The sequence below is a fragment of the Stylophora pistillata genome, chromosome 10 (assembly GCF_964205215.1).
Source record: "Stylophora pistillata chromosome 10, jaStyPist1.2, whole genome shotgun sequence".
In the NCBI taxonomy this organism is placed as follows: Eukaryota; Metazoa; Cnidaria; class Anthozoa; order Scleractinia; family Pocilloporidae; genus Stylophora; species Stylophora pistillata.
Window position 1 is genome coordinate 25,434,001 of NC_142528.1, and position 27,500 is coordinate 25,461,500.

Genomic DNA, 27,500 nt, shown 5'->3' on the forward strand with positions numbered 1-27,500 from the left:
TACAGTCCTACAAGTAGTGTTCAAAAGAACATTTGTCCTTCATCAATTGGGTGTTGTTCTAACTTGTAAAAGCTTGCCTGAGTAATCTGTGTACTACCACTAATAGTGTTCGTGTGTAGTTTCACATTCAGATTGTAAGAATAACTAAAAGAATGATGAATGGAAGAGTTCTTCATGCTTACAAGGCATGGAACCCTACACTGCGGCTTGCTGACTGTGGGATTTTAATATTGCATTATGCCAGAAGCAATTATACATGTACATGCTTCTGATTAAGCAATTAACATGAAAACAGTCTCTTTAAGGTGAAAGAAATGTACAGCATGGTATTTGACACAACACAATGATCTGGTTGGTTCAGCAAGTTAAATCATACTCATGCAACTGCCTAGCCTGCTGAAATTTACTATTATTACAAAGCTGTGTTTGTTACCTAAATCTCTCCATGATTACCAATGATTTGTGTTAAAAGTACCTGCCATGGACAACATCTTGTTCAGGTGAAGTTACATTAATTTTATTCACAGTCAATTTTAATAATCATCACTATTTATTATTTCTTTCAGGACACTAGTTTAAGTCAGTTTGATTAAATACTGAAATACCTCTGAGGAAAAGGTTTTGGTATTTCTTTGATGTGCAGTCTTTGTCTTTCACTGGGATCCATCAGAATATAGTCAACTGCAAGACCAAAACAAAATAACATTTGATGTTCATGAAAAGAAAATGGAATTTTACCAGTTAAAGTGATATAAGGGAAAAAATTATTCATTGCAAATTGCAGTTGTCTGGGAAAGAACAGATGTTTTATTAGGGACAACCCGTGAGCAAGTCATCTGCAAAGTGAAGCCAAGTCAGTGTTCTTCCCCTAATTGAAGACTAACTTTCAGTTTGTCAAAATTTCAGTCCCATGCATAAACCTGCTCTTTTCAGGACTTCCTCACCTACACCATGACACTTAACATAATGACGAAATTTTGGCTAGGCATCCGGCACTAATGCAGTATAAAGAACTACATGGCACCAAGCAGTTGGCTCTACAGTGGTATATTAGATGCTTGTTAGCTACTGGCAGTAGCTAAGAGCTTTCTGATACAAAACTGTACAACTCAAATCTCCCCTGAACTCACCAATAGATTTGCGGACACTGAAGTCATAGTCTCCGCCAACTTCTTGTTTGAGTTTTGTAATAAGAGGATCAAGTTCACTATTTCTTGCCAGTTTATCAGGGATTCTTTTTTGAACTATTCTCTCCATTACTTCTTGATCCTGTGCTGCAAGGGAGTGATCTGGTACTCCACGAGAAATGTAGTACTTATAACGCTGTATAAATGAACAGTTATTAATAATAATGGTTAATCAGTCCCTTACTACATGGATAAAAGGGTTGTTTATAGAAGCAAGCAGCCAATACACTGACACAAGGTTTGATAATTCATAATATCATGCAAAAATCAGATTCAATATAATTGTTTTATCATAAATTTTTCAAGCAATCTGCAAAAGAAGACACTTTTCTCTGAGTTTGCAAAAGTTTGAGAACACCCCACATACCAGGGGCTTAGAAACAAGGCAGACTTTCAACTCAACATGATAACCCAATATCTGCTGCAGAATTAGTACCAGCCGTTAATTGACAACAGCCAATCAAAAACGTGAGTTACCTCTAAGTCACGCTTTGAGACTGCCCCTTCATCCATACTTTCTACAACCTCACAAGATCTTATAATATCCAACTGTTCTGCTGGAGTCATGGCCCGGCTAGGAGGTAATCTGTTTAAAACAAAAACAAATCATATTAATTTTAAAGAAAATCGAAAAGACTTAGCTCAGTTATCCAATGAAGAAAATTTTCATTTGTTAGCCAAGAGACTAGAGAAAAAAGACTAGAGAAAAATCTCATGCAAGTCTCCCACAAGAATTCAATTAGTGCAGATCTTTGGCTCTTGCCATTTGCAGAGATGACATCATCACACCTGACGCTTTTTCCATTGCTGATCTTATACACAAGAAGGATATGTCACACATTCAGTATAAAATTATAGTAAAGCTCAACAACAAGTTTTCCATAACTCAGTGGTAAAGCAAAGGATGACAATTGAGATCAGGATATGCAAGCAAACCAAAAAACTTCAAACAAGTTAGCATGACTGCACACAGTTATTAGTTCTCTAAAGCAGGCCTAGCTTGCTTTTTCTACAATTGAAAAATAACATTCCTCAAATATTTCAACTATCCTTGGTTTTCTGAGTTCACAATAGCTACTTACTAAAAAAAAATGATCAAAAGCAGATTTTAAGTTCTTAAACTCTTTATTCAGTCAGGCAGGACCTGACATAAAGTTAGTCACTCCCCAGACAGTTAAGTAAAATGAGACCTTGATTTTAGGCCCACATTTGAAGCAAAATAAAGCAGCTTATCATACAAACAACTTCCAAAGAACTTACAGAAGTTTTTCTCCTTCTGATTTACTTCTGGCATGTGGACCTGGCACAACAGGCCTTCTCCTGGGTGATGTTGGTTCTTTGGCTATGATCAAATTAAGGACTAAACACATCATGTACAAATGTTATCTGTAGTTCAAAGTCAATTCCTGGTCAAAAAAGTATCTTACCCAGCCATTTACATGAGTTTAGACCTCTTGGTCCTAAACCTCCTGATTTTAACCTCCCATAAGTGACCAAGACAGAATTTCCTTTTAGCCAGCTAATGGTTCTGACCTTAGCAGCTTTCCATCACTGAGTCTCTTATAGCTTAATCAAAATACAGTTGAACCTCTCCACAACTGCCACCTTGAGGACAGAAGAAAGTGGGTGTTATGGGGAGGCAGGGGTGAATGTATGGACAGCTTGCCAGCCTGGACCAAAAAAAAGTGGCTGTCGTGGAGAAAATTGAAATTAACATTTTCAATAAAGGATACAACCTTGCTGAGCTGGTATTCTTGAAGGCAGTCTGGCTGGAGGCTGTACTTTTGCTAAATTTCTAATCTTCAAGCTGCTTGCTGTTGGAGTGTAGTTATTACCAATTGATTCACTGGGTGTTCTAGCATGAGCTGTCTCTTTGAAGGGTGCTGCTCTTGTCCAGGAAGGGTCCTTCATTATAGGGGGGTGCTCACTATGACGTAACACGATCTAAAACCAATAGATAAGTGCTGAGTTTCACAAAAATTATCGAACATCTGGAAGGATTTATCCCATTTAAATCTCTACATTCTCAGATCAGTATGCATATTCTTCATACTATCCTCTATTCATTTCCTTAGTGCTGACAAGGAGAATCTGTTTAACAATCAACCCCTTCATGTTTGATTCAGGGGTGATATTGTTGGAATAAATTAGATGCTTGTCATTCTTAGAGGTTAAAGAGTCAATATATTTATTAGTGGATTAAATATAACAGGTAAAAATTGATGTAAATGCTGTACATATTTTCTCTACCTTTAGACTATGTGGAGAGAAATAAACTCTCTAAAAATATACCTGATCCTAACATGTGCCTTTATAGCTTAGCTGGTGTTTATGTTGTAGTTCAATTTCATACTTAGTTCAAATTTTATTATCCTTTGTTCTTGCATGGTCATGTTAATGTATGATAATGAGTTTGAAACAAAGGAAAATTAAATTTGAACCAAGGATAAAATTGAACTACAACATTTACACCCAACTAGTAAATGGGATTTACCAGTAGGCAAATCTCTGATTAAAGCCTAACCTAGATAGTAGTTCCACAATGTGGCTAACTTTCAACATTGTAACAACTCAAGATCCAATTCTTAGTTCTCCCTTCTAGTTGCTTAGTAACGTAACTCCTTGTCAATTAGTTACTAGATCAAGAGATTGAACAAAGTCTACCTGATAAGTTTGATTCTAGTTGCTACGTAACTCCTTGTCAATTAGTTACTAGATCAAGAGATTGAACAAAGTCTACCTGATAAGTTTGATTATTCTCATTACCTACTTGCTGGATAATATATGAATATTGCAGGAAGAAGTCGCATTTTAATCACAGGGTTTAAATATCCTATATGCATTGTTACAATCCTGTGTAATTTTTGTTCACATATTTATTAATTTATCTAATCATTTATTTATCTATTCATTTATTTATTGGTTTGAATCTTTTTTAATAATACGAACCAAAAATCACATAATTGATATTTTTTTTCTTGATCTCGAGTTCAAGCGACATTTATGTTAAATGTTCTGAGTACTGATTGTTTCACTAGTTTTGTATTTACATTTTTCAGGAAAAAAAATGAAAGAATCGTGCAGTTGCGCATATAGTTCTCCATCGCGAAATCCATATATAATTGTGCTGTGTTGTGAATTTTAGTCAAATAAACAAACGGATATTTAAAATAAACAAAGTCGGTAATCACACATCGTCCGATAATTTGCAAACTAATCTGAAATTTACACCACAGTTACCTGCTCTCGGATACGTTGATTCGTCAACCACAATTCTTTCTTTATCTGTTCATTTTTCTTTTCTCTGATATAATTTATATCTTGCATGGTAACGAATGAAGAGAAAATCGCGACTTTCCGAGTCAGATAAATTATTATGAATGAAGGTTAATTAAGTTTATCTTTTACAACGCAACTACAATGTTATGATTCACCATCAGTTAAGATTTGTGAAACAATGTTATGTTTTGAGGATCGAAGCAGCTGGCCCATTGAAATTAATTAAACAAAATCTCAAAAACATCGACAATCTCTCCATCAATTTGCAGCAGCTGCATAAAATAAAAACCAACCTGATATAATTCTGAAGGTGTTTCGTGAGATGGCGGTAAGGGAGGTAATCCCGGTAAACCGCGGGTTTGTGAGCAACTGAAAACGCCGCTGTCGGCATACTGAAATTAAAGTTATAAAAATATTTAGACACGGTTGGAAATAACTTCGATGCATAAAACGGCCACTACACTCTGCAATCTGTTAGTCATACTTGCCTTTACGCGTTGCATTTTGAAGGATGCTCAATTATCTGGAGGAATCGGAGAGGCTAATCTTGAAGTCCTTGTAGTATATCAATTTCGATTTACCCTAGTTTGTTAATCCACAGTTTAGCCAACTGCGCGATCACCTCTTTGTCAAAATAATTGAGAGAGAATCTACATCCTAGTTTTAAGCCAAGATAGTTAATTAAAAACTCATTTGGACGTAAAGCCAGAAATTGTTTTGCGAACGTATCTCTGACTTTCTTCCTTAGCACTCTCTTAATTTTCATCCGGGACTCCGCGTTGTCATGTTTACCCATTGTCTCGTCACGTTGCTACGCTCCCGCGGAAACGCGCGTAACTCAAAATTTCACGAATAACGTAACGCACTCTAGAGTCTAATTAATATTCACAAAGTAAATGAAAATATTGTCAAAGTTAGCATCTCTACAAAGAAATGATGTCAGCAGGGTAATCTTGAATGAGGTAAAATGCTGGCGCAAGAAATAAAAATTGAAAATGTCATCATCAAGCTTAGTACAACACGACAATTTTTGTCGCTTTTTTGCTTGGATATTCAATTTTTAATGAGATAGAGCAGAAAATTGTCACTTATTCAAATTAAAAGGAAACCTTCTAAAAATTAACCTCAAACATTAAATTTCTGAAATAAAAAGAAATGGAAAAAGAGGACAGGAGTTTTTTTTATGCCCACGTACGTCAATCTTAGCCTGCTCTACTGACACCAAATGATATTTGTCGCTCTAGCCTCTCGTGTTTTAATATTTTGAAAAGCGTATTCAATAATAACCATTCCTGGCTTTCAGCTGTTCAAAATAATCAACTTCAAGACAATACTAAAATAACTTAAGGATGTGAGCACGAAATTAACAATTGATCCAGAAAAGCCCTTTGTTAATGACTATTCAGAGAGCTGATGTGTACAAATAACTTAACCAGGATAAAAGCCACGACACTTAGGCACTCTTCATCAAAATAAATAATCCCATAGGATTTGGAATAACGATAAGGACGCCATAACAACTACAATAAACAAAGACGCTTTTATGCTAATAATTGGAAACGAACGATAACTGATTCAAACAGAAAATAGTTTGGAAAACAGTTCGGCCGCTGAGACCACCAAAAAGTGCGCCTAGCTCGAGACTTTCAAAATGACAACACTTGAAGTCATTCCAGAAGGTAACACCACTTCTTTTTTCTGTCAGCCTGATGACCATTTATTGACAACACTATTCATAACACACTCGTTAATGTTCATAACTGTAGAGGGCCATATTAGACAGGGAAATACCTCGATTCTCAGCTCTGACTCTTTTAGCTTTCGTTCTTTTTTAGATCCAATGAATAGATACGGTTTTTTTGGCAATTATCACGATATTTGATTCTCTTAGAAATCATTTATGACTCTGGTTTTTACAGAAGCCCGCCCAGTTTATTCGACTTCTCGTCATTAACGGATAAACACTAACAAACAAAACTTTCACAGAGTAGTGAAATACAAAAACGCCCAAATATTCGTTTGGAGTGGAACCCCGGATCCCCATCCAACAGTCGGCCGGCGACGAAGTTGACCAAAATCTCTAGAAAGTCCAAAGTTATTCCATTTATTTTCAACGATGAATTCAGTGGTTATTAATAATCGCTTTGTCCACGAATCCGATGCATGCAGCTTTGATGATAGAATTTTAGATGTAAATCCTTCGGCTAAGATGAATGGAATACTCCAACTGTGGTGGATTTTTCTTTAAGTCCTCTATAGCCTCTGAGTTTTGATCCGTTTTTCCTTTCTCTTGATTACTTTGATTCAGAACAGAAACGACGGTAGCTTTTGGGATATTCGGTTGAACAAATATAACTAATTTTTGAATCAGAGTAGTAGCTAGGACTTTCAATTTATCACTCAAATCAGAAGTCATTATACGAGATGAAATCAGTTTTTAATCCTGTTCCTTTTTAGATATTAAAACACCACTAACTAGTTGCTAATGACAGACAGGTGCTAAATTTACTTCGATCTGGGGATAACAAATTGATTGAAACAAAAGCATTACTAGATTACGTTTCAATCCAAGGCTCCGATATTGACTCTTTCTCAAAATCGATACAGTGATAATAACTTCCATTACCAGTTATACAACATTTGGAATCAGACATGGTACATAAGGAAAGTTAAAGTACAATTAGTCAGTCTTATCTGATTCATTCTCCACTATCACAAAGAAACTCGTGGCGAGAAGTAGAATTTGTAGTTTTCTTTGAAATATCTCTGTTTTATACATCATTCATTGTACTGAATGTTTAGCTAATTCCTTTTAAATCGAATTTGAAGATATATTAAAGAATAGACAAGGGAAATAGGATGAAAATTGTGCAAGATGTAACATAATGAGATAAAAGCTATTCGAAAGCAAACAAGGATGGGAATGACTACAAGTAAACAGTTAGCCTTTATTAAACCCTTTATTAAACGTATTTAAGTTCTTACATGAATATAAATAATAAATAAACAATGGACTTATATAGCGCCATATCCGACTGCTCTATGGCGCTTTACAATACTGAGTTAAAAAGATAATGACTACAATTGATTAAAGACAAAATAATTAAGACAATCTCAAAATATTTGAAAAGAAAGCTTTTTTAAAAAGGTAAGTCTTCAGACATTTCTTAAAAGCAGCCAAAGAAAAACCAGGCTGTCTCATATGAATGGGCAGAGCATTCCACAACCGTGGGGCAGCCACCGCGAAAGCTATGTCACCATAAGACTTTTGAATAGAACTTGGGACAACCAGAAGAGACTGTTTGGATGACCTGAGTCTACGACTGGGGATATTCGGTGTCAGCAAATCACTAAGATAAGAAGGGGCTAAATTATTCAGAGATTTAAAAACCAACAACAAGATCTTAAAAACAATGCGATGCTCTACTGGTAACCAGTGGAGCTCCGAAAGTAATGGTGAAGTATGACCAAATTTAGGACAACGCTTAACAAGACGAGCGGCACAGTTCTGTACAGACTGTAGCCTCTGAGTCTGGTATTTTGGTATTCCCATTGTCTTTTGGTATTCCCATTGTCTTTGGTATTCCCATTGGTATTCCCATTGTCTTTTGGTATTCTCATTGTCTGGTATTTTGGCATTCCCATTGTCTAACCTGCAAGTTACAAAAGCATGTATAAGCGCTATTGTAGACTCCTCTGACAGATAGCTCCTAATTTTGGCTATCCTCCTTAGATGATAAAAAGCCGATTTACATATAGCCCCAATATATACATATACACATACACGCATACCGTACTTGGCAAGGAAGTTTAGGAGAACAGCAGAAATATTGATATAGACTTGCTATAACTACAGGGAAAAAAAAGTAGTTGAAAAAGTGAAAAACTGAATACTAGAAGAATACAAAAAGTGAAAACATTAAAGAGCCGCAGCCAGGATGAAACATAGTTGAAATTTAAAAACGATCTCTGGCTAAAATGATTAAAAAATACGAGCTTTCGACTGCCCGAACTGCAAGTCTTCAACGGGTAAAATGAATGATAAGAAAGCGATGAGAAAATTTAAATAAAGACATGAACTGCGAAATAATGAGAATGTAAATGATTATGAATATTTGTTAAAAAGAATGTTGTATTTACATTCTCATTATTTCGCAGTTCATGTCTTTTTCTAAATTTTCTCATCGCTTTCTTATTACTCATTTTACCCGTTGAAGACTGCAGTTCGGGCAGTGGAAAGCTCGTAGTTTTTAATCATAGTAGCCAGAGATCGTTTTTAAATTTCAACAAAGTAAAAAGTATTTAAAATTGTCATACTAATGATAAATCGAGAATTAGCTAGTTGAAATAAAAGGTATCGCAAATATGATAGATATGTCACTGGAAAGAAGCAAAATTTGACCCACAGACTTGGAATTCTTCTCAAGGTATACTTTTTTGATCCAGACAGAAAATGTAATTACTGAACAGATGAACGGTAACAAAGCATCTATTTGTTGAGTTTCCTGTAAACATTTTTGTAGATGTTTAGAATGTTTGTATTGAAACATCATATTCAAGGAACAAACATAAATTATTTGAGGGGTGTAGTGAAAGATCGTAAAAAAATTGGAAAAATCGAAAAAAAGCGTGAACTGTTAAAGAGAAAAACTTGTCAACAGAAAGAAACATCTGGAAAATTGTTAATGCAAATTAGCTTTGTCTCCATATTCTTTTCCCTAAAAAAATAAGGATAATGTTACAAAGAAAAAGAAAGTAAAGATGAAATTGCATTACAAAGATAAATTCGATAAGAGCCCAAGATATGATAGGCAAGATGTTAAACTCATAAGTTCGCGATCTCAACGAGTGTTCTCACGTAGCGCTGTTATTTGATGCCACCGCGCCATGCGTTGCCAGGTTACAAACTCGCGTGTGGTGGATCACACAAAAGGACAGTTGATGAATACCCAGATGGCACCAAAGGCTAATTAATTAATCCTTATAGAAAGCTACAGTATTAATTTCCCGTTATTTTTACCATAGAAATCTTCTCTAAACCAAGGATGCGTCAACCAGGACGAGGATCAAGTTTATATCAGCTCAGTATTAGCAGAGCACCTGAACTTCGCTGCATAAACAGTCCTGTAAAATCGTGTGGAGTTTGCGAGGACTGTTGTTTAGGCGCAAAACTGAATCACACCAAAGAATGGTTTTGTCGTTGTGGTGAACCCGTCAAAAGGAAATACCTTCTGAGTCTTGCCCAACGATTTGATTCTCTAGATTTGTTCGAGTATATCACCTCTTTGTTGCAATCGTTTCAGTACAAAGACTTCACTTATATGCGATCAAGAAGTAAACCGAGTTTGATAATCGATGGTTCAAGCGCGCCGACGAATCACGCTTTAAACGAAGACGAATTATCACAGACAGTAGAGGATTACATGGAGTGGTTTTCAAGGAGTACCTACTGGACTAAAGCAAATTATATGTTGGGTTTAATGCAGTTGTGTGATACCCATCTTCTACATATTTTAGCTACTAAGACTAGAGCTTTGTGCGAACGGGAACGGAGAAAACAGAGGGCTTTTGAGGATGGAATAATTGGTAGAGGTATGTGTATCTTTTTTGTAGATAACTGACAACACAAAGATGGTATATCACCTGAATAGAAGATCTTTAAATGTTTTTCGAGGAATTTTTTGAGTCTGAAATTGATTAATGTTGCATGACATGACATTGCTATGACGTCATCTAATACGTTAGCTTTATGAGAATTTTGAACTGATTTCTTTGTATAGCGTAAAACATTTTTCCTCAAATTAATCCTAACACTGTTGGTTTTTTTTTTCTCTCTGTAGTTAACTAAACCTTTCAATCATAAACGACAGTCAGTTTTGTGGGATGATATCACAGTGCTAAAGCTCACCTCAAAATACTTTTTTCCATTACAATGAGTTTTAACTAAAATATGGTGATTATGGGTGTGATAGGTGTATCACATTATGTTAAGAATCTGTGGCATTAAGCTGAGGGAAGGTTTTTTTTTGTCATACTGCTGTTCACTGCACAGAATTATTTGTCCACTACGTAAAAAGCAAATTATCTCCCATTGCAGATTGCCAGAATCAGGGCTCAAGACTAACAGTAGCCACCTATAGCTAGCCACAGACTAATAGAAATTCAGCCTGTTTGGCTGGTAAACAAACTGAAATTGTCGCTAGCCACTTAGGTAGTAAGTTGAAAAGTTGGTGTCGAGCCCTGAAAATACTGACCTGGTTCTTTAATTCTCTCTGTATAAAGAATTCCCCATCAAGTAATCAGTTTTTTATTTCCCTGTTGTCTCGTGCTCTTAATAAATGTTGACCATCTTTCTTTAATTGATTTATATTTAAATACTCATTAGTTTTATATAAGTGAAAGAGCACAAAAACCAAACTCTGTCTGATGTATTAACAAAGTTCTGCACATAAGGATGTTCCTTAGATATGTATCTTAAAAACACTTTTGTTTGCTTTCTTTGTAGATGATGATGAATACATGTCCTTGCACAGTTATTTGTCTGACAGTAGTGCTTCACTTGAGAGAGAAACTAAAAGTAACAAATTCCTGGTCACAAAATCTTTAGCTAGTCATTCAGACATAAATGATGCTCCTTCTATAGAAATGAACTCAATAGTGAGTGAAGAAATTGAATTTAGCAAAAGGAAATCCTCAAGAGAATCAAGTGCAGCAAAATCTCAATCTTACAAAGGAACGAACTCTGAAGCCATAACATTGGATACCGGATCTCAAGCCTCCACAGGATATGGAGGAAGTCCCATGTCTCGTTGTCAATCAAGATCCATTCCACCTTCTAGACAGTCTTCACGAAGGCCTGCAAATGACATGACAGATTTTGAAAGAGAATTTTTTTCTGAAGATTACATGTCAGGTGATGAAGGGGATTTCATCAACTCTTTGACACAGAAGGAATCTTTGGAATCTGATTGTATAGGCTTTGAAAAGTACAAAGACTTTTTAAGATGTTTACCAGTTCATTTGTCCAAGAGAATTCTAGGTATGTTAGACAAGAACAGTTTAACAAACTGTTTATGTCTGAGCAAACATTGGAGGGGTCTTACTGAAGAAGTCAAACAAGACTACATGGTTCATCAATTAATGACTGAAGAGATCATGTTAATGCAGGTAAACTAACAACACAGTTCTTCTTTTAGTACCCTTTGGTGGATCTAGCAGGATTTTAGGGGTTCAGTAAAGCTGACATAAAAAAAAATGAAAAGAATAATATCAAAGTTTGAAACTCTTTATTAAAAATCCTGGATCTACCCTTTAATTTTTCTGTGCTTAACACCTTAACTCCAAAGATCTGTTTGTTAATTCTCCCCTCTAGCTGCTACACATTTCCTTGACAAATTAGTCACAAGAATTTGGCATTCAATCAAGATAAAAACTTCTACCCGATAAGTTTGAGTAATTTCACAGCACCTGTATGGATATTATAGGGAGAAATTAATCACTTCTACAAATAGTAAATCTGAATGTTTACTTTTTAATTGTGTTATCCTCATGAATGTGTCAAATATTTCAAAGACTCTGTTTGTATAGGTAATGACATGATTTCGAGTGCAATTTGGAATAAATAAGCATGAGTAAATTTTTTCAAAGACTAACAAAATTGCATGTGTCCGTAGGGCAAGTGCAATTTGTGGTCTTTGAAAAACTTTACAAGTGCTTATTTATTCCAAATTGCACGAGAAAATCATGTGATTATCTATTAATAATATACATGAAAAAAAACAAGGTAGCTTCTCATAACTACACGGAAGAAAAGCGCGCGCATCACATGCAAAAATAATTTATTCAAACCCTGCAAGTGACTTTGACATTGACCAATCATTCTGACCAATCAGAATGTCTGGTTTGTTTCTTTCTTTGCACTGAATTAACCCTCTTCTGCACTGAATTAACTCTCTTCTGCACTGAATCAGCTGAGAACTGCATTAATCTTAACCAATCAGAACTCAGACATTTTTTTATGTATATTATTAGGTCATAAATAAGTTAATTAAAGAATTGATCGATGATGAATAAATAAAAATACATTATTTCTTTGTAGGGAGCATCAGCAAAGGGTATGAACCCAAGATATGCTAAGTGTGTTCCTGTTCATGTACCTCTAGAACTCACAGAAAACACCAAAGAAGTGCTTAATCTTAGTTACAAATCACACAAAGTTAAAAAGGTCAGACATCACAACCTACAAGAATGTTATGAAGGAGTTCCAACCAAAGAAGTTAGGATGGAAGAGAGAAACATTTACTGTGGAGCATATAATGTGCTAGTGCTCCAAGACATGTAAGCATGCATAGATGCATTTTTAAGGCCAATCTGACCACTAGAGGTTGGATAGAGGCAAGATTGGGGTAGGACACTGGAACGTGTTCACTTTTAACTATTAGGCTGTGCACCAACATTTTAAGTTAGTACCCCTGTGTATTTGCCATCAAACTGGGTATGGCCTCCAGGGTCTCTAGTCCTAAAAAATGTGCACAATTTTGCTATTTAGCCACTGAAACAGGGTGTTCCTCTAGACAGGAAGTCTCCAGTAAGGTTTGAATAATGCCAGTAAGCAGTTTACATGCATAGCATCAACTTTTTTTTCATATTTAATTCTAAATATAGGTAATGCTGGATAACATTAATATACAACTATCTTAACTGCTACAATTCTGTCTTGAACAGGGTGGCAAAAAAATTAGAAAGGATGTTGTATCATTCAATCCAAATTCTTTGAAGAATTCCATGGCTATGAAGTCCATTCTAACTTAATAATTTGCCATGCAGGGAGGACCCTAACCGATGTGCAAACTTCAATGGTGGGAGACTGGTTGTGTCTGGATCATATGACAGACGCGTTCGACTCATAGATGCAGCCACAGGCAAGATTGAGAGGACCATTCAAGGCCATGCAGGGTCCATACGCTGTGTTTATGTGTCTGAGGAGAGGGGAATTGTACTGAGTGGTGGTTATGATACATCAATAAGGTGAATAACTTGTGAAAACACAAAACAAGTGATAATTAACAATTATTCGCCGAGAGCAAGGTGAATATCGTCGAATAATCCCTGAGAGGAAGTCAAGGGGATTATTTGACAATAGTCACCAAACCTGAGGCGAACAATTGTTATAGTATAATTTCAGAGCTGAACAACAGAGAAATTTCTAAAATCATAACATTTTAGTAACATTTATTAACATTTTATTTTAACATTTTATATAAAGTGCGTGGAGTGGTTTCTGTAGCGTCATATAAGGAACTGCTTGACCAATCAGATTGCTGGAAACTCTTTGCTCAGCTCTGAAATTATACTAAAGGAGCATTTTCATTTCTGCCTTCTTGTTTTCTATGGAGTTCAGTTGTTAATCATGACTTTTGAAGCATATGGCAATACTTGACAGATTGAATGAATGAGTGACCCACTCAACAACAGACTGACTCAATGACTAACTGACTCACTGACTTTCTTACTGACTGACTCAATGACTTACTGACTGACTCACTGACTCACTGACTCAATGACTTACTCACTGACTCACTGACTGACTTACTGACTGACTCACTGACTCGATAACGTACTGACTTAGTGACTCACTGACTTACAGACCTACTGACTTACTTAATGACTTACTGACTTAATGACTCGCTGACTTACTGACTGGCTTACCGGCTGACTCACTGACTTACTGACTTAGTGACTCACTGACTTATTGACTGACTCAATGATTTACTGACTCAGTTACTCACTGACTGACTCACTGACTGGCTTACTGACTGACTCAATGACTTACTGACTTTGTGACTCACTGACTTACTAACTTACTGACTTACTCATTGACTCACTGACTCACTGACTCACTCATTGGCTGACTCAGTGACTCACTGACTCACTAACTTTGACTCGCTGACTTACTGATTGACTCACTGACTGGCTTACTGACTGACTCAATGACTTAGTGACTCGCTGACTTACTGACTGACTCGCTGACTTACTGACTGACTCACTGACTGACTCAATGACTGACTCACTGACTGACTGGCTTACTGACTGACTCACTGACTTAATGAGTTACTGACCTAGTGACTCAATGACTTACTGACTTACTGACTGACTCATTGACTGACTGACTCACTGACTGGCTTACTGACCGACTCAATGACGTACTGACCTAATGACTTGCTGAGTTGCTGACTTACTGACTGACTCGCTGACTCAATGACTTACTGACTTGGTGACTTGCTGACTTACTGACCTACTGACTGACTCACAGACTGACATACTCACTGACTCACTCATTGACTCAATGACAGACTCACTCACCCAGTCACTGACTGACTTACTCATTGACCCACTGACTCACACAGACTGACCAGCTCTCAAGCTGACTCTGATTAAACCTCCAAAAACTGGTGTGCCTTTTCCACTGACTCAATGATGGACTTACTGACTCACTGATATACTGACCAGTCCACTGGCTGACCTTGTTTAAACCTCCACAAACAGGTGACTGCTCACGTTACCCTCAAGAAAAGACATCTCATACTTCAACCTTTTCACAACCTCAGCCCCTTGACAAAAGCCACCTACCACTCTCTCCGAGGTTTCCACTGTGGATGTATTTAATCAATAATCAGGAATATCACTGATAGACCTGTGAAACATTTATTGAACAGGTGAAAACATTCAGTCAGTTAGATAGACAGACAAAAAGAAAAAATATATATATATATACCACAGACCAAATGAAACTCATGCTGAAAAAGAAAATTAACAGACTGACTTACAGGTGAGGTAGATTAGAAAACAACATACTTTGCATATCTATTTCTCCTCATAGATGCTGGGATATAAGTAGGGGGAACTGCAAGTGTATTTTCAGAGGGTAAGTCAAAGTTGTGGTATGTCAGTAAAGCACACCATTTTTTCCAACTAGTTGATTAAAAAAATAGTTTGAGATCTGAATGGGCTTACACCCAACTATCTAAGGTACTTTTCCAGTGCAATTATCATCTGAGCTATGAGGCCACGTGTAGGGAGGGAGGCAAAAGTAGGAGGGTATTTCTCTCATGTGTGATCACAATATCAGAGCAGTTTTTGATCGAGTATACAGCGCATTTTGATTGAGTGTTGTAAGGCCAAAACCACAGTAATCACAGCGGCCAATCAGAGGTCAGGAAAATATCACAAAGAGCCAATGAGAATTCAAAGTGAAAACAACCCAACTGCCAAAAGCGCGGGAAAACGCGGGCGATCAAATCGTGATTGGTTTTCGTTTAGAGGGTGGCGCAGGTTTTCAGGAACAATCACGTAAAGCGAAACAAAAGCAATGTTGGATGACTTTCGACACTTAATTGAGCATTGCTCTAAAATGTAATCTGGGATCACATTAGTTTTGCTACCCTGCTCTTTGTTATTGGTGTAGAAAGAGGCTCACCTTTTCAATCAATAAGATGCAGAACCAAAACCAATCGCAACTTGGTCACCTGCGTTTTCCCGCGTTTTGAGCAGTTTGTTCATTTTACTTTGGATCCTCATTGGTTCCTGGTGATCATGTGATATTTTCTTTCTTTCCGATTGGCCATCGTAATTACTTTGGTTTTACGACACTGAAATGAAGTGCTCCAGTCATGAAACAGATACATTTGATGACCTACATACATGATATATATTTTTTTTTTGCAGTCACCGAGCCACAGTTCTTTGTATTGCTCTCTATGGGAACCATCTAGCCTCAGGATCAAGAGACAAGAGCGTGAAAGGTCGATCACGAATTTTCTTTCATTTCTTTGTACTTCTGAATAGATAAATAAAGTTGTCTAGCCTGTAAGCGGGAGCTCATTAGTAGCGCTGGAGAACGTGCCCTTCTCCGCCCGCGGGAAGACTCGAGACGAGTCAGGGAGAGGTTTGCAGGGGGTCTGGAACTATCAGTGTTAAAACCCTTTCAAAGTTCTCGCCGGCTCCGTTGCTCAAGGCCATATACTTTCCCGCAGGCGAAGACTGAAACGTTCGTGCCTAAGCGCTTCTAAGGATGCTCTACTCGCAGACTAAATGATGTCTTTCTTGTTTGTCTCCTTTCCGACGAAGAGCTAACGCTCGAAACGTCAGCTTTTGTAATCGGTACGGTGGCCAATTTACCATTTCAACTTTGTTGATATATCCAAATCCTTTCAATAAAACCTCATCCTTTATGTATTTACAGTTTGGAACTTCGCTACTGGAAAGTGTCGGAGGACCTTTCGACATCGTCACGTGGTACAAACGGTTCATGTAAGTAAATTTCCAAGTGGTTTGCATTTCTTTAGTGCTGATCGGCTGTTGTGATTAGGAAAAATAAGGCAGAAAGGGCAAACTTTCTGAGGGTAAACTTGTCATGGAAAACTTGCTAAGTGTAATAAATTCGGCGCTGGTAAACTCGGGTCTGGTTTTGTGAAAGAGTCGGAGAGCTCTGTTTTCTACCAAGTGTACTGAAGAATTGTTAAGCGATTTTGATGGGTTACAAGCAACAGGCTTGAATTTTTTTCAGGTCTTATCGTCACTACTACTTAATTAGTGTTTATTACTGCGAGGATCGTTTTCATGTATAGAATTTTACGTTGTCTTTCTGCTCTAACAATCATGTTCACGATGGTGTCGTTACCTGAATTTCGTACTTTAAAGCTGATTTGCCTTTTCTGATTGCTTTATTTTTCGGTTTACCACAGTCAATCGAAATGCGCCTAATACATGCAGCAGCGTGCAGAAACCAGGACTTTATCAGAGAGATCAAGCTTTCCTTCAAAATCTTCATTCAGAGTTATTTTCATCGTTTGCAGGTATCCGACACTCTTGTTGTGAGCGGCTGTGAAGGAGGGAAAGTTAAAGTATGGGACATAGAGCAGACGACACTTCTAAAGGTAACCAGGTGGAATAACATATCAACTCTTTCGTTTCTCGTCTCGCACTTGTTTCGTTTGCGAAGTTTCTTTGCCGCGAATTTTTCAAGTTTTTTTTTTTTTTTTTTTTTTTTTGCAAATTTCAGAGTTGTACTCCAAATTACCCCTGTTTATTTGTGGTTTATTACTGGTTTTTGTTTTATTTCTTTGTTTTCTAATGTGCTATAGTTTCCTCTGAACGGTTACACTGAAGGGAGTTTTTGCAGCACAAAAAGTGAACTCAAATTATCTGCGATTATAACTTTACAAAAGTTGGGAATATCGCGACCATAAAAGTTCTGATTTAGTTTGTTTTGGGAGAAGACAGCTTAATTGCTGGACTGCTTTGACTCTACGCAATCAGTCAACAATATAATGCTGTTGAACCAAAACAAACGAATCACTTTCTTGAGTCGCTCAATAGAAACTTACTCGCAAAAGTTTTTTTTTTGTTTAAGAACGCTTTTTTAATCTATGTTCGGATTTCGTCACCAGTCCCTCGACGGTCATCATGGAGCCATCACATGTGTGAAGTTCGACGACTATCACATCCTAACTGGCAGTTTAGATTGTTACGCCATGGCTTGGAGCGCTGTTGGAAAACACAAAAAATGTCTACAAGCATTCAGACACCCAAAGTACGTTTTAGTTTCTCTACGTAGTGAACTTACTTTGTCGTGCGATTTAAAATTAGTTATTCGCGGGTGAGAAAAAACATGATTCGATATAGTGCTACACCAACAGAAAACCAGGCGGTCTAACTAGTGGTTACCCGCGTGTGTTGCTTGCGTGAACGGCGCGTGTTACTTTTGAGTGAATACAATTCAAGTGATAAATTCGGGGTTCAATTCTCTTCTTGTCGTTTATTTTAAATATTTGGGGTGAAGGCCTCAACGGTGCCTTTCGAGATGGAAGGAAACATAATTTTTTTTTAGGTTCTTTGTTGATTGAGACCAACTGAAATGTCTCACTGCAGCGAAGCAATATGGTTACATTTCTTGCCCATGTTCGCAGTACAAACGAACTTTTAAAATCTGAGACTGCGTTCGTTCTGTTCTGTCTTTCCCTTAGCCTTGTAAAAACTTAGTATTGATATTGTGTTTCGCGTGGAGACATACACCCGCTGTATTTCTACCGTCGCCAGTAGGTCGAGATTCTACTCGCAACTGAGCGTAGTGAGCTGTGCCCACTTAAGAAATGGGAAAAATAATGTTAACATAACCAAAGTAAAGCACGCGCTCTGTGTCCACCATTTGCTCATAGGTGTACGCGTCCGAGGTGAGCGAAGGCAAAGACTAGGTTCCGCACGCTTGTTTTTTCTGGTCACGTAAGATTTCATCGTTAAATAAAAGGGAACTCTTTTGCGACAATGTATCAATGATTTGTTATAAAATAAATGGTAAACATCATAGCGCACACTGTTGAGTTATGGATGCATTTGGGAGGTTGGATAGGTACTCAAGAAGCTAGAATCGCGCGAGGCGATAGCCGAGAGTGACTCTAGCTTCTTGAGTGCCAAGCAACCTCTTGCGTGCATCCATAACTCAATGGTGTACGTTGTGGTGTCAACCATTTGTTTAATTATGTTTAGAATTGTAGCGTAACTTTACCATTCGCTATTTTCAGGGAAGTTTTATGTCTGGAGTTTCTCTTCTGTCGAGTTCTGACTGGCTCTGCTGACGGGAAGGTAAAGTTTTTAAATCGCAATTTTAGGTTGAAGAATTGTGTTGTTGCCTTTCATGCAATGGAATTTGCGAGGATGTATTCACTTAAAGCTTTTGTTTTTTCAGCTACGCATCTGGAATCTTTTGAACGGCGACTGTTTAAGAATTATACGCGGAAATAGTAAGAATGACGCTCTCACCACCATCAGAGCGTCAGGAGATAGGTAAGTTTAGGGCGTCAACCTTAACGCATATCATTTTTGTTTTTATGCTATTTTTAGCAGAGCGTAAGCGATGCGTGAATTACTTCGGGTGCCAAAATGTTTTTAGGGCGCGCCCGCAGTAAAGTGCCTTTTGATCAGCGGCTCCTGAAAATTATTAATTATTCCAACCCCCCTTCCCCCTCCCCCCCCCGGCTCACTGATTGATATCATGACTGCTATTTTAGTCTTTGTTGAATAACATGACATGACTTCGCAAAAACAAGGGACGTAAAATGTGCTTGACGCCTGCCATTTTTTTCATCCAAATTTTGGATACGAAAATAAGGCATTTTTCGAAGGCGACTTTTCACCACGGTTTGTAGGCTCCTGACCCCTACCTTAACACCATATCGACGTATATCCTGACAATCTTCCATAATTCTGAGTATTTTCTCTCGATTTATTATTCACTCTAGCATGATAGTCAACACGCTGAGCAACCTTTTGATTTTCAACTTCGAGGCGGTCGAGTGGGATTACAACTTAGACCCCGAGCGACCCGAAGGACTTGGTAATTTAAACAACTATGCCAAGACTCCGCCTCGCAGGTTGGCGCGTTCACATGTGCGCGCGCATAAACTTATGCGCGCTGACACCAAAGATAGTTTGGCTTCCCGGCCTCCCTCACGGTCAGCTTTAATGTCCGATCATGTCACGACCTTATATCCACCAAACAGTTCACCGCTGCGGATCTCAAGCGCCCCTCCACGAATAAAACACCAAGAGAGCACCATAAACAGCATGAACGCGCATGTGCGCAGAATTTTAAACGCCCACAAAGAACAAAAGCCTCGTCCCCAATCTTCGCCGGTCGTAACCTCTCAAAGAACACGAACGCGGGCAGAATATGACGTACCACCAACAGACATCGACGGTGATCTTAGATCTACCATGATTATCACCAAAGTCACGCGGTCGACTCCCAAACCCTCATCATTCCCAGACAGTAGACATTCTCAGGTCATTACGCGAAGTCGCTCAGCTCCTGCGTATCGTACTCAAGTTTTACCTCCCGGGAAACGCGGTTGGACCACGTCTGCCGCGGAGCCCCTCAAAGCGCCTGAGAATAAGATCATGGTGAGCGCGCAGCAGGCTCGGGAGAAGATCGCTAAGATGCGACCTCACAGTGCGCAAGTACATTCGACCAAAGAATCCATTTCGCTCAATCCAGTTAAGAGTCTGTCTTGCTTAAATTTAAAGACGTACAGCACTCAGTTGCAGTTTGAGCAGAACTTACAACAAGATTCATCGCGTGACAAGCTAAGACGCGTGACATTAGACGGAACTCACCGTCCAAAATCGTGCATTCCCTGTGTGAGGTAACGCAGTACACCTAGCTACGTGGCAAGGTCGAATGACGCACAACTTAATAGACCTGAATAGAATGGAAAAATATCTGACTTACATTACGTACCGGAATTACAAATTCAAAAATCGCCTTAAGTTTGTCATTTGGTTTAGATCAGAAGAACTTGAAATCATTTTGGAATAAAATTTTATTTTGATTTAGTTAATTAAGGGGGGAAAAGACTCTTGGAAGAAATGGGTACGTTACACGTCAAATTATCTCAATTTTAAGCCGTGGCCACGAAGTCGCGAGGGACTAGCGCTACCACGACAAAAAAAGACGATGGGAATAAAGAAGAGGAAGAGAGGAGAGACTTCTTAACTCTCGCGCGCGTGCCTAGCGCGCGCTCTCCTCGTTTACAAGTTTGTGAGTAGATGGACGACTAAAGACGAGTTAGACTAACTCCGAGTTGCACTTGACAATCCGGTGATTGGCTTTCAAGAAATATTGAAAAGAAGAATAATTTGTTTGCATCTTTCATCTTCCTTGACATCTGGCACCTTACACCTGCCTTCTTTTTTTTTGTTTTTCTCGCGTCCTGTTTACTTACTGAAGGGTTGAGACAGAGCAAAGAAATTTTTCTTTTTAGAGTGTATCCGCGTCCTTCTATAGAAACTCAAACTCCCTAAATTCAGATCTGTTGAATGATACATAACTATCCACAATTTTCACCGACACAAAAGTGATTAATTGTTTTCATGTAACCCACAGAAATCTAGAAAAACTCTTTATATCTACCAATGTACCAAAAATGGAAATTAAAACTCTTGACGCGCCGGTTTGTCTCTACGGCCGTTCAAGGGTAAATGGCACTCGCTTATCACTTCCGAACCAGCCAGTTTACTTACTTTTATTCTTTGGTTCGTCAAAGCAACAACAGTAAGCACGCATTTACCCTGAAGCAAAAAATTAAAACCAGCCATGCCAGATCCGTCGGGAACCATCGACGGACAATAATAACAATACTGTATTAATTTTTTCCTCTTTCACCCTGTACTTTCCCATGACTTACGCCTATCCCACGCTTTTCTTCATTTGCTGGAAGGAACTGGAAAAGAATGCCAGCAAGCTTATTAAATAGGCACAAAGAAATATTGCGGTTGTAGAGATCTTTGGACTCAGTGTGAGATCTTTAGACTCCAGTCATTTTCGTTTTTATGTCATTCAATCTTTGTGAGACCAATAAGCTGTATCACCGACTTCAATTTGGCCTCCCCAGGACTGCTCTCTTAGTAATCGATGTTTTCTTTCTCGTCTAATGACAATATCGGTTTTTATTCGAAAAAATGCCCATGACAAATTAATGCAGCACGTTTAATATCAGTTGGTAAGGGTCCGCTGATCACGAGAGCAGAGTTCAGAAAAGCGAACTACTATCAGCTGATATCATGAACAACTTGTCTTGTAAACTGTTGCAGAATTATCTCGGATCTGCTCACGACGTTAAAGATCTTCGTTCGACTTTTATTGCAAACTCTGTTTTCAACAATTGTTCGACCTATACTTCCATTATGCTGAACGTCGTTATAATCTTCGCCCTACGAAAGGCATCTTCGATACCAAAAACTTTGAAAACATTGTTGATAAGTCTCGCTGTCTCAGATGTTGGGGTTGGTTTGTTTGTTCACCCAGTTTACACTTTACTTCTGGTCAGCTTCCTACGAGGGTACAACATCAGCTGTCTCCCCTACACTATGTTCCTTGTCTTTGCTCGGTTATTTGTTTTAGCTTCGTTCGTGGGTGTAGTAGCTGTGAGCGTAGACAGGTTCTTAGCAGTTCATCTGCATCTCAGATACCAAGAACTTGTGACTCACAAACGTGTCGTTGTTCTGGTGATCTCAGTGTGGGTATCTAGTGCATTTGTTTCTGCACTAGCACTGTTAAATCTCCATGATATGCAGACATCTATTACAAACATCGTAGGAGGGACTGGCCTCGTTCTCTCAATAATGATTTATAGCAGTATCTTTTTAACTGCCAGACGTCACAAAAAAGAAATACGGTCTTCGCGAATACGCCACAGAACTCAATGTAAGGACATGGCAAATTTTGCAAGCTTGATGAAGTTAACAGTCGGTGTATTTTACATGTTTCTTTTATTATTAATTTGTTATGTACCCTATTTTATTTCCCTGGCGATAATTAAGACTAACGGTCCAAGTATCCTTCTTAAGGGAGTTCTCCAGTACTCAATGACACTTGTATTTCTAAATTCATCCCTGAACCCTGTGATATACTGTTTGAAGATAAGACACATTCGACGCGCCATTATGGACATACTGCGGAGTACGGCCAGGAACTGGAATCTACTCTCGCGCGGATCGCTGAAATGCAAACCCTAACCCAAAGCAATGTTACCACTGTCCTATTCACACTGGCAAAAGATGTTTAGTTAAACCAGTTTCAACTGAATGAAAATCAGCAACAGATAACTAAACAAATAAATCTTACACGGGGTTCAAGCTTTCAATCGGCGTGCATTAATTGCGTTTTTATCGTGCGCTACTGAATTCGAAGTCAACAAACGTCAGTTTAAGCTATTCAACTGCTGTGAAGAAAATAAAATTTATTCATGTTTAACAAACAGCATCAGAATGTGTTTTAGCTTTGGTGTGAGTAGGGTACAAGATTTTTAAAAGCCTCAGCTTAAATCATATTTGGGCAACTGAGGCTATGTAGCTGTCTGTAAGAAGACCTTGTAAGCGGACATGTGACGAAAATACATGTACTATGAATAATTTGTAGAAACCCAAGAGAGTAAGCGCCATCGTTTTTCGGAATTTAGGAGGAAATTCGGCATAACAAGCTTTTAAAATTCCTTCTTTTTGTTTAGATATCTGTTCATCTGTTGTTGGGATATTCTTTATCCTGTGAAGCCATAACAATAACAGCTTGGTATTTTGAACAAAATAAAAGTATTAGGAAACCATTTACTCAAGACAGTCTAAATACTAATAATTAAAGGTGCTGCTTTTCTAATTGTCAACTTTCGAATTGCGACTACCTGAGCTTATTGCCATTAAGCGAGAAAGAAAATATAAATTATTAATAGAGCAGTCCTGCTGAGGCCAAAATGAAGTTATACAGCTTATTGTTTTGACAATAAAGTGAATGATGAAAAGACGAAAATGATCGGATGAGTGCCGATAAACCATATTGAGTCTAAAGATCTCTACAACTGTAGCATTTCTGTGCGCCTATTTAAGCTTGCGTGCTATTCTCCATTTCTTTCAGCAGATGGAGCGAAGTGGCGGTTAGGTGGAAGTCACGTGAATGCACACGATGAAAGAGAAAAATTAAACACATCATTGTTATCATTGTCCCTTGATGGTTCCCAAATGATCCAATACGGTTATTTTTAAATTTTAGCGTCTGGGTAAATGCATGCTTTTTTAGCTTTAGCTTTGACACTGAAATAAATTATACTTTTAAATTCTATTCACGGACAGCTGGCGAAGTTTTCGGGCATTTTTCATTCGTGACCTCGAGCAGTCTAGCCGAGTCTTGAAAATTCAATGTCTCGAAATTTTCTGCGATGATAACATAGGATGTTAGCCACAATCGAAATTTAAACTTGAGATGTTTAAATTTCACGCCCTTAAATTCTCCTTAACAATGATAGAGAACTCTAGAAGTCTCCACATGTCTTAACCCAGTTGCTATGGAAACCCACACTAATCGTTTTGAGGCTTGAGGCTTGCCAAACGTAATCTTTGATACCTCTTTTTAGCCTATTTCTAGCTACTAAACTTTATATAGGGTAAAAAATGTACTTGCTACCTTAAGTTGTTTGTTTGATATTTGCTGTGGTTGTTCCTCTGCAAGATACGGTGGGCATTAAAATAACTTTTTTACTTGTTTTAGTTTAATTTGCTTTTAATTTTTGACCTTGAGCTCAAAATGACCCGGCAAAAAACTGGAATTGGGTTGAAGGTCGCTGGAAATTATCAGTTGCCTTGGGCGCAGAACTATTTTTAATATAATTTAGTGGGCTGCTTGTGGAAAATTAGTCATCCAAGTTTCAATGGATTCTGTATCATATCGACCGAGAAATATCTAAACAACCTTCAGGTAAAACTGGGTTTACCAATTTACGTCATCTGCCTCATAATCTGCATATTTATTTGGATTAAAAACTTGAACCTAAATATCAACAGAATTAATGCTGATATTTGAAATTGGAAAACGTCATTTGAGATCTTCTATGAATTTTCACAATGTACCTTTGGTGTGCATCCCTTAGAATTTTCTTTCCATCTTGCATTGAAAACTTTTAAAATTTGAGGGCATTCAGCATTTTTTTTTAATCTACAGCATGTTTTTTTTATTATTATTATTACTTTGCCGTCCCCATAATTTGTAATTCATTGTGAGTTTAAAGCTGATTGCATTGCTTACTTTGTACCAGTTATTCTGAAAACACTTACTGTTTTTAATCGATCTGTTTGTTACCCCTACTCAATGGAAACTCTAACTCTCTTGATAAGATTTGGAAGCCGTAAAACATTTTCCTACTGAGCCTTAAGGCCTGGCGGCCAAACGCACGCAACATTTCAACGCAACATCTTGCAGCATCATTGTCGCGCGTAACGTGTTGTACACGTTTCACTCCCCGTAGTAACATGTTGCGAGATGTTGGATCAAGTTTGAAAATGGTCAAATTTTTGTTGCAAATTTTTCGGATGTGGCAAGATGTTGCGCGTGCGCTTTTTGTCGGCTCCTTTACAACATCTCACAAAACGATCCAATAATGTTGCAAGATGTTGCGTAGTAATGTTGTGCGCGTTTGGTCGGGCCTTTATGGGGATATCAGGTAAACTATATCGTGACACAACCAAAATCCTTTCCCCGCTGGGCAATAAAGAATCCCCGTTACCTGAGAGCAAGATTAGCCCATTTGGTTTTCATCTTTCTTTTCGAGTAAGATAACAGCGAAGTGATATTCTTCCAGAATTGATGCCTGTGCAAGGTGTATACGAGTGGATTGAGGCAGGAATTCAACAGCGAACTCGCTTTCGCCGCCATAGACATTGTGACACGTTGGTCAGGAACTAACGGGGTAAGCACACAGAGCATTGCAGGAGGCGTCCAGCAAAGGACGAAGATAACAAGCACCGTGATGAACATCCTGTCGGATAACATCATGGCCCCAAGATAGAAGGCATATACCGCAGAGCCCGTCGACGTGGTCATCTTTCGATATGAAAATCAAATTTTATCCGTGGAGCAAACGTTTTCTGTATAAAAATGTTAGATAAGTAATCTCACCAGAACGATCATATAACTCTTTTTTAAAATTCTTTTTAACTGCCGTATTCACTCAAAGACACTATGCACTATCTTGCAAAAATATCAATGTGTGCTGTTCTCGAATAGGCCCTTAATGTAACAGTATCCAAAGTATATGTGCACGATCCTTCGCAGTAAAGCACTATTTGAGCAATAGTGAAAATCAGACCTGAAAAAAATTTCAGGCCTGTACGGGATTCGAACCACTGACCTCTGCGATACTAGTGCAGCGCTCTACCAATTGAGCTAACAAGCCAACTGAGAGCAGGCCATTGATTTATCATCTACGGGTTTATGTCGAATTAATTTGATAGCCTGCTCTCAGTTGGCTTGTTAGCTCAATTGGTAGAGCGCTGCACTAGTATCGCAGAGGTCAGTGGTTCGAATCCCGTACAGGCCTGAAATTTTTTTCAGGTCTGATTTTCACTATTGCTCAAATAGTGCTTTACTGCGAAGGATCGTGCACATATACGTTTCATAACCGCAGTTCATACATATGTTTGATATGTTTGTTGTTGTTTGAAGTATCCAAAGTGTGGCCTTAATTCGGAATTTTGTAGTGAGCTCCAGATGGAGTAATGGGTCTCTGTTTTCAATTAATGCTGAGATAGACCCTGAGATATTTTATAGAGGGCACTATGAATTTTATTATACACCGTAACGAGAACTCGAAGTTAGAAGTTCTGAAGAGCTCTTTTGAGTAAATACAGGAAGCAGATTGTAAAATACGATAAAATTTGTTGAGATTCGTTAAAAATTTGTTTATGTTAACCGACAAGTACACGATGTGCTATCAAGGATTTGCAACAAGGTATCTTAAACCCTATTTTTTACGAAGAACCACAAAATTCTCAACTTTGTTCAGAGACACATCTCAAAGCTCGGAGTTCAAATCAGTTTCTGCTAGCCGGACCAGGTCGAAAAATGAAAAAGGGTAGTAAATGATGTAAACCAAACTCGTAGTCGGTGAACTCAGGCTCCTCAAGATATTCTTTCAGTACAACTTCAAAACAATTCAAACTGTTTTTTTGTGTACTGCACCTTTTCCTACACTAAAAGTAATGGTGTACTAAACCTCTGTGATTGTGAAAACTTGCCCGTTAATCCTTTCGAGAAGCTTTTACAAAGCCGCAATGTTTTCCCTACAAAGCAATCTATCTTGTTTGAATCGGTGCCCCGACCCCAAGAAACTGAGAGCAACAGATCGCAAACATCTTAGAATTGCACAAAAATTTGAGCATTTATAGATCATCCCAGATCTACTGTCTCGCTGAAGATAGATTCTTTGTAAGTTTAAGGTTGGCACTTAAATAAGATAAAAAACTTATAGAAGGTTTGCAATCTCGGATGTAGTAGACTTCGTTGACCCATGATTACTTTCCATTTGGCCTTACTTCAACAACAACAACAACAACAGCAATAAAAATATTTACGTGATATTATGATGTTGTTGTATATCTTCCTTAACCGGATTGAAAAGTCACCCACTGTCACTTTCAACTTGACGGTCTTTTATA

General features: G+C 38.1%; 2 protein-coding genes across 2 annotated transcripts in view; one reads left to right on the plus strand and one right to left on the minus strand.

Moving 5' to 3' along the window:
• LOC111323036 (dynein axonemal heavy chain 3) overlaps positions 1-5,218 on the minus strand; it is a 57,259-nt gene extending 52,041 nt beyond the window's left edge. Inside the window, exons 1-8 of the mRNA XM_022926309.2 lie at positions 4,955-5,218; positions 4,760-4,858; positions 2,921-3,131; positions 2,448-2,529; positions 1,665-1,773; positions 1,131-1,323; positions 606-681; positions 1-7 (exon numbers count right to left, since the gene is read on the minus strand). The exon at positions 1-7 is cut by the window's left edge and continues 113 nt beyond it. Coding sequence (XP_022782044.1) covers positions 1-7; positions 606-681; positions 1,131-1,323; positions 1,665-1,773; positions 2,448-2,529; positions 2,921-3,131; positions 4,760-4,858; positions 4,955-4,969 — 792 coding nt within the window. The 5' untranslated portion in view covers positions 4,970-5,218. The remainder of the gene's footprint in view (positions 8-605; positions 682-1,130; positions 1,324-1,664; positions 1,774-2,447; positions 2,530-2,920; positions 3,132-4,759; positions 4,859-4,954) is intronic.
• Positions 5,219-9,374: 4,156 nt separating this feature from the next.
• LOC111323037 (F-box and WD repeat domain containing protein 10B) lies at positions 9,375-20,860 on the plus strand. The gene is made up of 12 exons (XM_022926310.2): positions 9,375-10,058; positions 10,972-11,633; positions 12,565-12,803; positions 13,293-13,493; positions 15,346-15,390; positions 16,191-16,267; positions 16,708-16,775; positions 17,321-17,401; positions 17,915-18,057; positions 19,046-19,106; positions 19,210-19,307; positions 19,763-20,860. The coding sequence occupies exons 1-12, from the start codon at positions 9,512-9,514 to the stop codon at positions 20,667-20,669; spliced, it is 3,129 nt and encodes a 1,042-aa protein (XP_022782045.2). The 5' UTR covers positions 9,375-9,511; the 3' UTR covers positions 20,670-20,860.
• The last annotated feature ends 6,640 nt before the right edge of the window (positions 20,861-27,500 follow it).